This window comes from Saccopteryx leptura, chromosome 12 (assembly GCF_036850995.1).
Source record: "Saccopteryx leptura isolate mSacLep1 chromosome 12, mSacLep1_pri_phased_curated, whole genome shotgun sequence".
Taxonomy (NCBI): Eukaryota; Metazoa; Chordata; class Mammalia; order Chiroptera; family Emballonuridae; genus Saccopteryx; species Saccopteryx leptura.
This window is the reverse complement of record NC_089514.1, coordinates 18869528-18885084: the sequence shown is the minus strand read 5'-3', so window position 1 is coordinate 18885084 and position 15557 is coordinate 18869528. Positions and strand designations below refer to the sequence as shown.

Genomic DNA, 15557 nt, shown 5'->3' with positions numbered 1-15557 from the left:
ATGTTTTCCTGTACTTCTCACTTTTATTTTTCTTTTTTCTTTTCTACATCCTTTTCTTCTCCTCACTTTCAACAAGTTACATAAACAGTTTGACCCTCAGGAATAATTATGTAAGCCCTACACTTTGCTCTACTACTCATCAGTTAATTCTTAACATTCTTAGAGGCAAAAAATATTTCAAGTGTAACACCAACTGTATTGATTTTAATGTTATGAGACTGATTCTGATTTCTAATGCATATATATAATATATAAGCATAAATTAAGACCTTTCATAGTATTATATGTATATATACAAATATATTTGTCGTAGGCTTTTGTTTGGATAGATATATATCCATAGATCTATACTTATATCTTTATTTCTGTCTATCTATCCATCCATCCATCCACCCACGCACCCATCCACCATCCACCTATCTAGCTATCTGTCTATCTATTTCCACCCCAAAGAAAAAGTCTAGCACAAATTATTTTTCAATTGCAATGGATTTCAGTCTATATGAAAAAACCATATATAACCTTATTTGCCAAGGTACCTGAAGATCATATGGGGGGTTACCAAATATAGACACATTAAACTATGTGAAAAAATAAAGAATAGAGAAAAGGGGAAACTCTGGCAGGAGAAACAAATCCTGTAGTTTCATGGGGAAACGGTTCCTGCCAGCCCCAATTCTCGGTGTGCGCCGCCATCCCCACTGAGACTGCATGACCATGTGTTGTGATCTGAAGACCTGAGAGCAGGGGTCCCCAAACTACGGCCCGGGGGCCACATGCGGCCCCCTGAGGCCATTTATCCAGCCCCCACCGCACTTCCAGAAGGGGCACCTCTTTCATTGGTGGTCAGTGAGAGGAGCATAGTTCCCATTGAAATACTGGTCAGTTGTTGATTTAAATTTACTTGTTCTTTATTTTAAATGTTATATTTGTTCCTGTCTTGTTTTTTTACTTTAAAATAAGATATGTGCAGTGTGCATAGGGATTTGTTCATAGTTTTTTTTATAGTCCGGCCCTCCAATGGTCTGAGGGACAGTGAACTGGCCCCCTGTGTAAAAAGTTTGGGGACCCCTGCCTGAGAGTGAGAGTCCCGGAGACTTCTCCTTGAGTGAGTCAGAGAGAGCCTTGTGTTTTCCGCCATTAACGCCATGCATAAGCTAAAATTTAACTTTAAACTTTAGTGGACCCCCTCAAACACAGACACAAAATTAAAACTGTTCATTTGAACACCCCACCTCAGGGGTTTAAAGCAGTACAAGTCCTTTAGTTTATTTGATCCATCCCTTGTATCAAATATTCAGTAACCACCTATTTTAAGAATTAAATCCGGAAAATGACCTGGTCTCTTACAAGTTTGCTAAGAATTCAACAATGTAGAAAGGACATTTCAAATAATCTTGAACCCCTGTCCATTTAATGATGTAATATAAGCAAGTAGCAGTCATTGCATGCTTTAACTCTCTAGTCCATTAATTAGGAAATAAATAAAATTAAAAGGGGATGTTACATCTATGTATGAGAGAATATATATGTATAATTTATAAATGCTAATTTCTATAAGATGGAATATTGATTCAAAATTTCATTAATGGATATGATATTGGTAACAAAAATAATCAAGACATATATCTTTTCTTCCCCCTGTCCCAAATTTAGGTTCTTTTCAATGTAACAGTTACAATGAAAAAATGTGATGTCACAGGAGGAAAAAGCTATGCAATAATCAAACCTATTGGTTTCAATGAAACCACTAAAATTCATATACACAGAAACTGCAGCTGTCAGTGTGATGACAGCGGAGGACCTAAAAGAAAGTGTGTAGATGAAACTTTTCTAGATTCCAAGTGTTTCCAGTGTGATGAAAATAAATGTCATTTTGATGAAGATCAGTTTCCTTCTGAGAGTTGCAAGTCACACAAGGATCAACCTGTTTGCAGTGGTCGTGGAGTCTGTATTTGTGGGAAATGTTTGTGCCACAAAAGTAAGCTTGGAAAAGTCTATGGAAAATACTGTGAAAAGGATGACTTTTCTTGTCCATATCACTACGGAAATCTGTGTGCTGGTAAGTATAACTATATAAATGCAGTTTTCACTAGTCACTATTAAACTAGCATATATGTTAGAATATCTTTAAATCACATCTTTACAATCATCAACCCTGACTTTGAATTTAATATTTAAAGTTTCAAAGTCCATGAAATTAGGGCATGACAACAGATTTGTATCACATGATTCTGATATTGTTACTCAAGTGTGCTTTGACCTGGTGAAGATATATACCAGAAAAGGAAATTACTGTGATGTCTGACAGGCTTTCTATAATCAGAATTCTTCTAGGAGGATCTGATTCATTCTCATAAGTGGTCACTCCCTCCAGCTTGCTCAAAAGATAGTGAGCTACAAAAATAGACTTTTCATTCACTGGAAAATGCTTAATGAATTATTTTAGATAGTATTGGAAAGTCATAGTACTTTAAACTTCTCCAGTTTATTTCTGGAACAATACCAGACACAAAATTGTCAAAAGACAGCATTCTTCAAGAAAACACTGGTTTCATTAGTAATGTAGATTATTCCCAAAGGCCACACACAGACCACATTTTAAAACAAAAACATATCAAGTACTTCTTGGCTAATTAAATTTACTGCCACCTACAGGTTAGATCCCAGAAATTCTGCACCATTTAAAAATTAATACATATTCAGTGGGGCACTTGAATCTATGTAAACACAAATTGAAATCATAAATAAAAATTAAAAAATTAATACAAATTATTGTTTTTAAATGAATTAATTTTTCTATGAAAATATGCTAAATCCACTTCTTGTTAAAACACCTTTTTAGTGTTTTAATTTTGATATATATCAATTATTGACAAATATTTCATTGTTGTAACCATATAGAAAGTAAAAAACTATATAAAAATTTTTCTATTCTGTGGAAGCTAGAAATTTGCCTTATACATATCACATAAAAATATGATGGCAAATTGCCTTTTTATTCTCTTATACATACAAAATATTTTATAATTTAAACATTTATTCGGCTCAACCTAGTATTATGGACAGAATGGATTATGGATGCTTTAAAACAAACCAGTTATGACCTGCTAATTTTCTCAAACTAATCTGGTTTGGGACAGGAGGAGAAAGAATTCTGAGATCATGTTCCCATAGCTGTCAATATCTCAAGGAAGTCTGAAATACATTGGAAGTCCGAATCTCTTGTTTATAGTAAGATATCAAAAAATCAATGTCCTGGTACTCCTCTCTATGACTGTGATACTGCTGACACAAAGGCCGTTGAGAATCTGCTTTGAATTACTTGCATATAAATTATAAGTACAAACTGGAGGCTGACAAGCATTTTCTTCACTGGTCTCCTTCGAGAATAAAAACACATGTTCACAGGTCGGCTGCCTAGGATTAGCAGTGCTGCCTGCTTACAGGGAGCGGGTCTGGCCGGTGTTTGTTTGTCCTGGACCTCATTTTTTATCCTTAGCAAATTGCGCCATCCAACAGTAGACTCTACGGAAGTTACCTTGTGACGTGCTCCGCTGAGGACGGAAGCAAACAGGGAAGGAAGGAAAGAGGAAAGAAGGGAAGAAAGGGAACTAACTAAGCTTGAGAAATACTATATAACCCTGTAAAATGTACACACACACACACCCCCCTTGATGATTTCTGGTCCACATCAGCGTATTCAATTTTGGATCCTTCCGCAGTCTAAAATCCATGCACTACATATAACCAGTGTCTCCCTTGGCTTGTCTGCATAAATGCCCCCAACCCCAACACACACGTGGACCTCCTTGCTTTCTCTCATTACCCTGTAATATGGTGCACAGTGCACTTTTGAGGGGCCCTGCCAATCTGCTAAAGAACAGCCTGAAGATGTGAGAGGATTAGTTTGACTTCCCCGGAGATCTTGTCTTTAACCACGGCACTAGCAGAACGGAAGCACAAGAAGCGTTTGCCTCAAGGACCTTCAAAGTGATCCCAGGCCCTTGGCAATCATGAGACAAAGACCATAAATTATGGAAGCTATTAATCAAATATCTCTGTTTTCAAGTCAGGTGGTTAACATTGCCTTGTAGCTTCTTTATATTTGTGTTTTAAATTTAAAACTGAAGGTACAGTGACTTTCAAGTAGATGGGTGGCCACTGCAGCAGGGCAGACTTCACAACTGTCAGCAGCAGACATCAGGAGATTATTACTCTAGAACAGCTTTGAAAATTGACGCTCCTATGTCCTGGCATTGTTTATATCAGGCAATCAGAGAATGACGCTCTTTCCAGTCACTTGACTATCTGTGTTTCCATGGAGACGGGAGGGGGATTCACAATTGGAAATGCTTCACAAAGTCATGGCCTCAGCAACTTAGGTCCTGGGTGTCTCTGTTGCAGGGCACGGAGAGTGTGAAGCGGGCAGATGCCAGTGCTTCAGTGGCTGGGAAGGCGACTGGTGCCAGTGCCCGACAGCATCAGCCCAGCACTGCATCAGCCCGAAGGGCCAGGTGTGCAGCGGAAGAGGCACGTGTGTATGTGGCAAGTGTGAGTGCACCGACCCCAGGAGCATCGGCCGCTTCTGTGAACACTGCCCCACGTGCCACACAGCCTGTGGTGAAAACTGGTATGTGTTCTCTACTCCAAACATGCACAAAATTGTCCTTCACTGTAGCTGTTTGTCCTTTTTTTAAATACTGCCTTCCACAATCTTAGAAGTGCTGGATCTTCTCCAAATAAATTGTTATCATCATGCTAAAAAGGGACTGAATGGGGGACTGGGGAATTGGAAGACTTAGATTCCAATCCTTGTCCACTAGATCATTGTGAAAGTATCACAATTCATCTAGGCATTCTCTGATGCAGTTTTATTGATACATAATTGGCACATGACCATATACAAGTCTGAGGTTTTGATGTGATGGTTTTAGGGGCTGCCTGCTTCCCAGCTTACTATTAATTACCTGTTTGATCTAGGGCAGGCTGTTGAAATTCTCTGTGAATTCTCTGAGAATATTCTCTGTGAATATTCCTGATATCAGAAGTGAGGATGATAATACTTTGTGACAGTTCTGTGAAAGAACTGAATCAGATGATTCATGATGATTCATGGAAAAAAAAACAACTTTGTACTCAGTACACAGTAATCACAGAAAAAATGTTAGCTATTATCATTGCTTTATTTTTATTAACGATAAGAAATGGTGGTGGTTATAAAGCACTATAGAAATCAATTATGGATAAATGAAAGGTGATATGTTAAATGAAGGTAGCATTATTGTTTTGTGCCAATAATTAATTTTCCAGTAACAGTTTGAGTCCTGCTCAAAGACCACTACTTTAAACAATCCTGTGCCTTCCCATTTGTTTTATTCAAATATTTATGACCTTCACTTTCTTGGATTGGTAGTTCAAGTAAAAAATTTTAAAGTATGCTTAGCAAATTATGTAACTCTCTTAGAAATACAGTTCTTAAACATAATGATAGAGTTATTTTTTAATGAACCCAACAAAAATTTGAACTGTATATTCATTGCCAAACTTTCTAATAGTGTCTTAATATTAAAACATCTATGCTGGTTGTGTGTGTGTGTGTGTGAAGAATATCTGTTCATTTCCTATAGACTTTCTTGTCAAGATAGAAAAGTAATTTTTTTCATTTTATTTTTCAGTTACAATTTATATTCAATATTATTTCATATTAGTTTGAGGTGTATGGCATAATGGTGAGACAAACTAGACTCTACTAAGCATTCCCCCGACATGTCTACCACCCACGTGGCACCATACATAATTATTACAATATTACTTACTGACTGTATTCCCAATGCTGTACTGTACAGCCCCACGACCATTCTGTAGTGACCAATTTGTACTTCTTAATCCCTCACCTTTTTCACCCAGTCCCCCAAACCCCCTACTGTCTGGCAGTCACCAGTCTGTTTACTGTATCTATGAGTCTATTTCTATTTTGTTTGTTCATTTGTTTTGTTCCTTAGATTCCACGTATAAGTGAAACCACATGGTATTTGCCTTTCTCTGACTGATTTACTGTATTTCACTTCACATAACACACTCTGAGTCAGAAATCAGTTGCACTTTACACACCAATAATGCACTATCAGAAAGGGAATCTAAGAAAACAGTCCTATTTACAATTGCAAAAAATAAATAAATAAAATACCCAAGAATGAATTCAGCCCAGGAAGTAAAAGGCCTATACTCAGAAAATGGTAAGACACTAAAAAATCCCCAAAAAACTGAAGATATAAATAAATAGAAGCATATACCCTGCTCATGGATAGGAGAATTAACATCACTAAAACATCCATACCACCCAAAGCAATCTACAAATTCAATGCAATTCCTATGAAAATACCAGTTTGTTTTTCACATAACTAGAATAATCCAAAAATATATATAAAACCACAAAACACCCAAAATAGCCACAGCAATCTTGAGAAAGAAGAACATAGTCCAAGGTATACTAACTGATATCAAATTATACTACAAGGCTATAGTAATCAAAACAGCATGGTCTGACATAAAAACGGACACAGAACAATGGAACAGAATACAGAGCCCAGAAATAAACCCAAGCTTATATGATCAATTAATATATGACAAAGGAGGCAAGAGTATACAATGAGGTAAACAGTCTGGTAAATGGTATTGGGAAAAATTATACGGATACATGGGGAAAAATGAGACTAGGCCATCTTTTCTCACCATATAAAAGAACAAACACAAAATGTATTAAAGGCTTAAATGGAAGACTTAAAACCATAAAAATTCTAGAAGAAAAAACATAGGGAGAAAAATCATTATTTTGATTTCATACATTAAATGATTTTAAGTGATTAGAAAGTAACTTTGCCATGGCATTAAATTCGGCCCAGATTACAAATAAGTGTCATAGCTTTCCCTCCTAGTTTCACAAGGCTGCTGTACTAAAGCAGTATTCTGTTTTATTTTATTTCTTGTAGAAAATACTACAGGCTTCAATCTTTTTAAAGATTGTATGTTTTCGCCTGACCTGTGGTGGCGCAGTGGATAAAGCGTCGACCTGGAATGCTGAGGTCGCCGGTTCAAAACCCTGGGCTTGCCTGGTCAAGGCACATATGGGAGTTGATGCTTCCTGCTCCTCCCCCTGTTCTCTCTCTATTTCTCTAATAAAAATGAATAAATTTTAAAAAATATAAAAAAAAAACAGTAAAAAAAAAAAAAGATTGTATGTTTTCACTTCTGATTCCCCTAACAGGAATTGTGTGCAATGCCTTCACCCCCACAATCTGTCTCAAGCTATCCTTGATCGGTGTAAATCCTCGTGTGCTTTCATGGAACAGCATTATGCGGACCAAACATCAGGTAAACCAAAGCTTAATAATCAGAGAACTTTGAAAGTATCTGTAGAGAATCATGTTCCCCAAAAGGGTCCATAATCAACCACCCTAAAGAATGGAATAACTGTTTCAGTCTTCCAGAGAAGGTATTCTATAAAACCAGCTGAGTATGTTTGTTATGGTTTGGCTGAATTATTAGCTCTCCCATCTCAACTACCCTGCTAAATTCCCACGCTGTGCGCCTCCATGGGATACACCAAACATACCTTCTAGAGAGACCTCAGTGAGCCAAAGAGTTTCCTACGTCGGGTCTCTAAGAAAAGACATCTACGGATACATAATTACCCTTCATAACTCCAACTTGCTTCTAGTTATAACCTTCCTCCTGTCAAACCAACATTTTCATGTTTCAGGTGAAGCCAAAAAATTCTAAGTAGCAACAATCTGCTTTTTCAAAAGGGCCAATCCTCTCAGGCACTTTTTATTCTGATATACATAAAATTTAGGGTGAAGGATTATAAAGGTGGCAAGTGGAAAGCGAAGGAACTTTTAGTCTGAGACCATGGCTTAAGACACGCTCCCTGACACTAGTAGCTAGGGAATGCCAGCCTTTTGTAATATTTCTTTTTTTTTTTTTTAATCTCTTTTTTTTTTTTTTAATTTTATTTTTTTTATTTGTTTATTTTTTTTTTTTACAGAGACAAAGAGTGAGTCAGAGAGAGGGATAGACAGGGACAGACAGACAGGAACGGAGAGAGATGAGAAGCATCAATCATTAGTTTTTCGTTGCACATTGCGACACCTTAGTTGTTCATTGATTGCTTTCTCATATGTGCCTTGACTGCGGGCCTTCAGCAGACTGAGTAACCCCTTGCTGGAGCCAGCGACCTTGGGTTCAAGCTGGTGGGCTTTTTGCTCTAACCAGATGAGCCCGTGCTCAAGCTGGAGATCTCAGGGTCTTGAACCCGGGTCCTCTGCATCCCAGTCCGACACTCTATCCACTGCGCCACTGCCTGGTCAGGCTGTAATATTTCTGAGCCTGTTTCGTCCTCTGTAGAATGGGTGTGACAATACCAGTCTCAGTCGCGTAAGATTAAATGAGCCAGGGAACATGAAAAAAATTCTCTAAGTTAAAAGATGACAAACTAATGAGACAAAAAGATGTGAGAGCTGTGTTCTCAATTTCATTAGAGCCCAAAAGCCAGCGCCCCACTCGGCTCAGGGGAGGGTATTACACCACCCATGAATCTGCAAGACAGCTTGAAATTGTGCCGTCCCTGAAAAGATTCCTACTGCTACTATTATTTCTGGTCTCTCTTTCAACCTGGAAGAGTGACTTCAGCTCCTAGAGAGAGTGCACATTAAATAAGCTTTCTGCCGAGTTTATTTCCTTCTTCCCTCGCATCCATACGAGTGTCGTCCATAATGGATCTGGCTCTGAGAGGGGCCCATGTGCTGCCAGCTGGGGCTGCAGCAGTCACGCCAGAAAGCCAAGTGCCTTTTCTAATAAATAGAGCCCTTACTGTCAACATGTCGTTTATTATGTTAAGTAAACAAACGTCCTGTGACCTAAGTGTGGTGACAGAAAGTATTCCATTAAAACTCCTAGAGAAAGCCCTCGCCTGACCGAACCTAGAAGGTAGTCATGGCCAGGGCTTAAAGTTTGGCTACGCAAAATGACATTATAAGGCAGATATGTACCCGGAGACTGTCCTCTATCCTAGCCCATTAGAAACATTTGTAAAATGTATCAGTAGCTGGGGAATCCCCTCCTCTTCACAACTATTGTGCAAGGACAGGGAAAGGGCATTTGTTAGCCACCTCTATTATCTATCCACTCAATCACACTTAAAGGGCGTTCTTTGGTCTTTCTGGCTAAGCCTTTACTAGGCGAGAAGCCAGTGAAGTGGGATCAAGCCACATGCCCCCTCTAAGGATCTTAGCTGACTGAGTAGTTCCAAGTCAGCCAAGGGAAATGACAGTCTGTCAGGATGAAAGGTGTACACGTCACAAACTTGAAGATCGCCGTGAAAGACTCCACGGGCATCACCTTTGATGATGAGACCTTGGTTTCTGTGTGTGAAAAACCCGGAACAAAGGAAAACTTGCATTTTGTGTTTGATGCTTCTATTGCCATTAGTGGTCCTCCAGCCTCTCTTAACCTTTCTTTCAAGGAATCTTATCACTCACCAGAAGACGGGCTCTGTCTTCCCACTTGGAGAGGAGTCCTCGCCCTTCTTACTGAGTTCTTGGCTTATGCAAGAGCACACTTGGCCATCCCTGGGAATTCAGACACAAATCACACAGGAGTGGATGATGGCTTTGCTAAGTCTTGGCTGGTCCCCTCCTGAAAGGCCCTCTCAGGGAGTGCTCCAGACATTTAGGCAAAGTCCCCCAAGTCTGGAGAATAGGCAAAAACACATGACTTGTTAGGCCAGGAGGTAATTTTGTGAGTCTGGGACAGCTGGTAAGTTCTGTGGAATACTTGCATATTGTGCAACTCTGTTTCTCTTAGATTTGGATAATACCTTTGGCAGCCACAAAGTCTGTAGACTTTCCAACTAGAGTTTGCCAAAAGTCTGGTGCTAAAACAGAAACCTAGCGTGCTCCTCCTCTTAATGTATCCTTTTCCAGTGAGTAATTATTTATTCTTAAAAAAATACAAGTGGAATATTTAGATGCAAAATTGATTTGGTTAACAGACATGTAAAAAATAAATAAATACAAATTGAGGAGAAAGATTTGTATATTGTTCTGAATTGGACACTCATTTCCTGGTGAGGATATGTGTGATGATCATGAAAAGTCACACTGCAATTGTAAAGGAAATATTTATTCATCTGTTATAGTACTGATTTTAGCTTCTGCAGATGTTTACTTTATTTCCCATTACTGGTTGCAGCAAATGTTGAGCAAACATAACAAGAGAAACATAAGCTAATGAATAGAGCTATAAAATAATTTTTTAATCCTATTTCCCACTTGTGATCAAGGGTACACACCACAAAAACTGTCCCTCCCTCTGTCATGGATGCAGTTATATTTGGTTAAGAGATTTGGACATATTCCAGTTAATACTACTTAAAGTATCAAGCTACAAAGAAATACTCTTATTAAATACCTTAATTATGGCTATTCTACAAGGGAGATTTTTATGTTAAAATTATTATTACAATAAATATGTAATAAAATTTGAAAGTTTATTCTTTGAATCAACAGTAATGGGAGGCCTCCATTTTCAAAATGTTGATTTGCAAATATCTCTGGTCTATTAATCAAGATGATAAACACTGTGTACTTGTTGGAGTCCTTCAATTTACTCATCCCAGTTTTAATCCATTTATCTGTTTGCTTCATTACAGAATGTTTCTCTAGCCCAAGCTACTTGAGGATATTTTTCATCATCTTCATAGTGACATTCCTGATTGGGTTGCTCAAAGTCCTTATCATTAGACAGGTGATATTACAATGGAATAGTAATAAAATCAAGTCCTCAGCAAATTACAGGGTGTCAGCCTCAAAAAAGGTCAGTGAATTCTAAAAAGGAATTACTATCAGCATATCATTGATTGTCTACTTCCAATATGTAGGTCATTAATTAATGATAGTATTTCTTCCCCATTAAGGACAAGTTGATTCTGCAAAGTGTTTGCACAAGAGCAGTAACCTACCGACGTGAGAAACCGGAAGAAATAAAAATGGATATCAGCAAATTAAATGCTCATGAAACTTTCAGGTGCAACTTCTAAAAAGATAAAAAGTACTTTATGGGAAACTGGATTTTTAATAATTGCTCCTAAAAATGATAGTTTTAGAAGTCACAGGAGGAGCCAAATGTTGTAGATCATGTTAGTTGCTGGTTTTCCACTCCAATGAAGACTGACAAGCAACCTCGTCATCATGTGACTCATATCGCTGCTGACTTTTTCAAAGAAAAATGTGTTTTACTACTGTTTGAGACTAGTGTCGTTGTAGCACTTTACTGTAATATATAACTTATTTAGATCAGCATAGAATGTAGATCATCTGAAGAGCACTGATTACACTTTACAGGTACCTGCCATCCCTATACTTCCCAGAGAGACACAATGCTTTCGAGATAGTCTTGACATTGTGTCACTGCAAGGGTACAGTAATCCCTGCATGGAACGTGCAAATGAAAAATTAATAATAAGGCAGTTATGTTAATGTTGCCAAACATTTGGCAGTGAACAGACAATAACAGCTAGATGAATAAATGGTTTAGTGTTTCACTCATTCAAGAAGTGAACAGATAAAACCTTAATCGTGGAGGATATTGCTTTTGAAACTGTGTCGTTTTATGCATGTATGTTTGTTCTCTTCTTTTTACAAGATGGATACTAATTCCAACATTCTCTCCTCTTTGCCTTTATAGTTTGGTTTTCTCTCTTACAGGATAATTTTATATATGTCAGAGATGACTGGATTAAATAAGTGCTAAGTTACTACTGCCATAAAAACTTAATAATACAATGTCACTTTATTAGAATACTGGTTTTAAAAAGCTGAATGTTTAAAAAGGGACACTGTAAAGTAACATCAAGATCCGAACAGCTTTGTTGTTTGTGGATGTGGAGTTTGGCATCTTCTCACCTGGTAAACTGGATGGACTGTTTCACCATTTCATTTGTCAGATCATCAGGTTAAAATTCATGAGATAGTTAGAAACTCTGCCTCAAGCAAAGCACCACATTTTTGACTGAGCTTTCTCAGATATTTACTCCAAGTAGATATCAGCATTTTTCAAATTAAAACTGTACGAAGCTGTATTACGTTTGCCCTTCCATGAAGCGTATGGACACTCTTTCCCTGTATCGCCTCGACCCCACTGGCCAGAATTCTCAAAGTATGCAGTTGGAGGAAGACAGACAACATCTTAGAAATAAGATAATTCATCCTTGAAATAGTCAGGAAATCAAAGTTTAAATGATTTCTCAAAAACCATCCCAGTGATTAAGCGTCAGCATTCGAAGAGATCTTCTATTTTCTTATTGCAGGCTAACATTCAGCGCACAAAATCATGCTACCTCTTGAGTCTTTAAAATATCCAATTGGCAAGTGTCTTTAAGTGTGATTTTACTGAAGTCTTAGGTATCGGAGCATGGAAAATTTCAAAGCAGAGCAGAAAAGAGTCATTCAAATTGAACTGACCATAACTGACTTCCCATCTTTCCTGCTAGTCAGCTTTTAAGAACTAACTACAGGGCAATCCACGCCTTGACCTGTGTGAACAGCAACCCCTAGAGTTGTACAGTGCTCAAGCCAAGAGACTGATACAGAGGCCACGAGCTTTTCTCTTCCCCCTGGGAATTTCACAATTACCATATCCCTGCAGACTTAGTCTGATTGTATTGGCTGGAAGTCCAGTAGTCTTGTGTGCAGTACAAAACTTTGCCTATGACAAAATGTCTTCTTATAATTAACATCCCAGATGGGCTGCCTTGCAGCACTTGGGTTAATCAAAGTGCTAGATACTTGCCTTTCATGAAGACTAACCCCCCCCCCCCTTATTCTACCTTAGGTATTTTAAAACATAATAAGTTGTTCTGGAGCCAACAGACGCAGCAGCTCCCTCAGCCCTTCCTACAGCCAACCAATTATGACTCCAAGCTGAACTGTATTTCCTGCCCCCGAATGAGAGGCTGGGGACGTTGACATCATTCAGTGCTGTGACTCACTTTGTAAGATACCCTTGATCACCAAGGGTAACGTAGAAATCATATTTTGCAGTCTACCTGTCACACATAGCATCCTTTCTAAAAGGAAAGTAAATAAATTCCTGACAGCCCCCTAAAAGGAAAATGAAGGGAAAATCCATTTATTAAAATGGAAACAATTTATAAATGAACATTACAATGTTCATAAACTAATTTCCATGCAGAATGAATTATCCAAAAGAGCAAAATAAAATGAAACCCTTAAATGTCCAGGGTTTATATTTTTACTCTCTCACTAGTTTGCACTAATTTATAACCACCCAAGGCTGTCATCGCAGGAAGAGACAAACTTCCTGAGCGCCAGTTCAACGCTAGCTGATGACTGTAGTTACGCTTGTGATGTGCTTTCTTTTTTTACTTAAAGATCTAATTCTTAAAGATTTTAGAGCTTATATTTTACTTGAATAATTGGTATGTTCCTGTATAAAGGTTTTGAGAAGAGAATTAATATGTGACTAGTTAGAATTAATTAAAAGGTAAGGGAAAACAGGGTATTCTTAGATGAAATAATATTTGTATATAGAGCCTATTTTCAATATGACCACAGGAGCCTTTCAAAGTCACTGATATTGAATACAAGTAATGAAATTTTAGAAGGTTAAAAAAGTTAAGAACTTGACCACTTTTGGTACGACACCATTTCTGTGCCCTGAGCTATGTCATGACTTAGCAATGTGCCATACATACACTACAATATAACTGTGCATTTTATTTCTCTGGGGACATCTTTACACTGCAGTGTGCATGGATTTATAAGCATTTGGTAGCTTTTTCAAAATTTGTTAAGATTTATGAAGTTACAGATACTCTCTACAAGACTCAGAAATTCACTAAAAATCTGATTATGTCCTAAACGTTCAATGTAGCTATGGTTAATAAAAAATTTTTTTAAATACTTAAACAAGATAAATTCTTTTTCTACAGGCAAGCTTTTTCAAAAATCAAAATTAATATTAGTGTATGCATCAGATGCAACACTTCACTAAAAAATAAATTCCAAGTATTTCTTAATATATATATATATACTTACTCTCCATTGAAGATATTCTTATGGATGACAACAGGCCTCCACGAGACAGAAGGATTTTTATGATGGACGATGAAAACCGTTCTCCATAGAATTATATTCCTCCAGGTTCCTGGAGAGCAAATTGGACTCAATGGCTTTTACTTCCTTTCCTCATGCCTGTTTCTTCCCCTCCTCCACTGAGTTTCCCTAAGGGATTGCCCTAAAACTTCAAACTCAATAAGCCTAATTGTGAAACCTACCCAAATGTACAGGTACAATGAAGTTCTTCATTTCCAAACATCTTTTACTGACCTTTTAAAACTTATTTGAATCTGTACACCTGAACAAAGACAGATCTATTAAAAACTAAGAATTTAACATTTCACAACTGTTAGCAATTCAGTTTTAAAGGATTTGAGACCTACCTATTTTAATAAAAGTTTCAAGTAAAATATAGCTACTTAGGGGTTCAAGCAAGTGTATATTGTATTTTTTATTTGATCCTAACATTTAACTTATGATTGCCCTCATTAACATTGACCTTAAGAACTCCTTATCATGCTATACAAATTAAAATGTATTACATTTCTTTTTTTTTTAATTCAGCAAGAGGAGGGGAGGCAGAGACCGACTTCTGCATGCTCACCAAAAATGTATTACATTTCAGAGAAATATGAAACTACCTTTCAGGTCATTTCCCTTTTCTTTTATGGGTCCTCTATGGAAAATTAACAATGGGTAACTGATTATACATACACATTCATATTTCATCGATTCTGAGAGGTCCACTTTTACAATATAATGTCTCTGAAACTGTGATGTATCTTGCCATTGTCTGTTAGATGCAGTGTTGAAACTTGTGCTTGACCATTGTCTGTTAGATGCAGTGTTGAAACTTGTGCTTGAATAAATATTATACTAATTAATTTTAACTCAATGTTTGTGAGTATAGAGACATTCCTTTTTACAGATATTTGAGAATTCATTTATGATAACATATGAGCCAGTTTTCAGTACAACTCAACATGGAGCCTGATTATGAGCTCACATCCTGCAGATCTTTGAGTTATAAAAGCTCTTTCAGCCTTCTATTTATGCTGGTGTCTAAAATTTCTGCAAACCCTAGCTTAGCTGACAAGAATGAGTGGCTTTCTCCCAGTCTTATCAACAAGTTTTTTCTTTCTATTCCTTTATAAAGAATACTTTCATATTATCATCTCTCTGCTAAACTTAATTAAATGGAAGAATATTACATGTAACTCGTAATTAGATTTTGCAGCATCTTGTATGTATTGCATCGGTGACAGGAGAAAAATATAAAACCAATCAGTGCTGTCAGGAAAAAATGTTCTTTTTGAGTCCTTCTGCTTTTTTATTCTTCTTTAACATTTCTGTTCTTTTGAGTGGTTCTTTTGTTCCTTTGGTTCTGATAAATATACCTTCAAACTCATATAATGACTG

At 37.3% G+C, this 15557-nt stretch overlaps 1 protein-coding gene across 2 annotated transcripts in view; it reads left to right on the top strand.

Moving 5' to 3' along the window:
- ITGB8 (integrin subunit beta 8) overlaps positions 1-14957 on the top strand; it is an 80171-nt gene extending 65214 nt beyond the window's left edge. For both annotated transcript variants that reach the window (XM_066354199.1, XM_066354200.1), the window contains exons 10-14: positions 1657-2062; positions 4408-4633; positions 7268-7374; positions 10712-10875; positions 10976-14957. In XM_066354199.1, the coding sequence (XP_066210296.1) occupies positions 1657-2062; positions 4408-4633; positions 7268-7374; positions 10712-10875; positions 10976-11098 (1026 nt within the window). In that variant the 3' untranslated portion in view covers positions 11099-14957. The remainder of the gene's footprint in view (positions 1-1656; positions 2063-4407; positions 4634-7267; positions 7375-10711; positions 10876-10975) is intronic.
- The last annotated feature ends 600 nt before the right edge of the window (positions 14958-15557 follow it).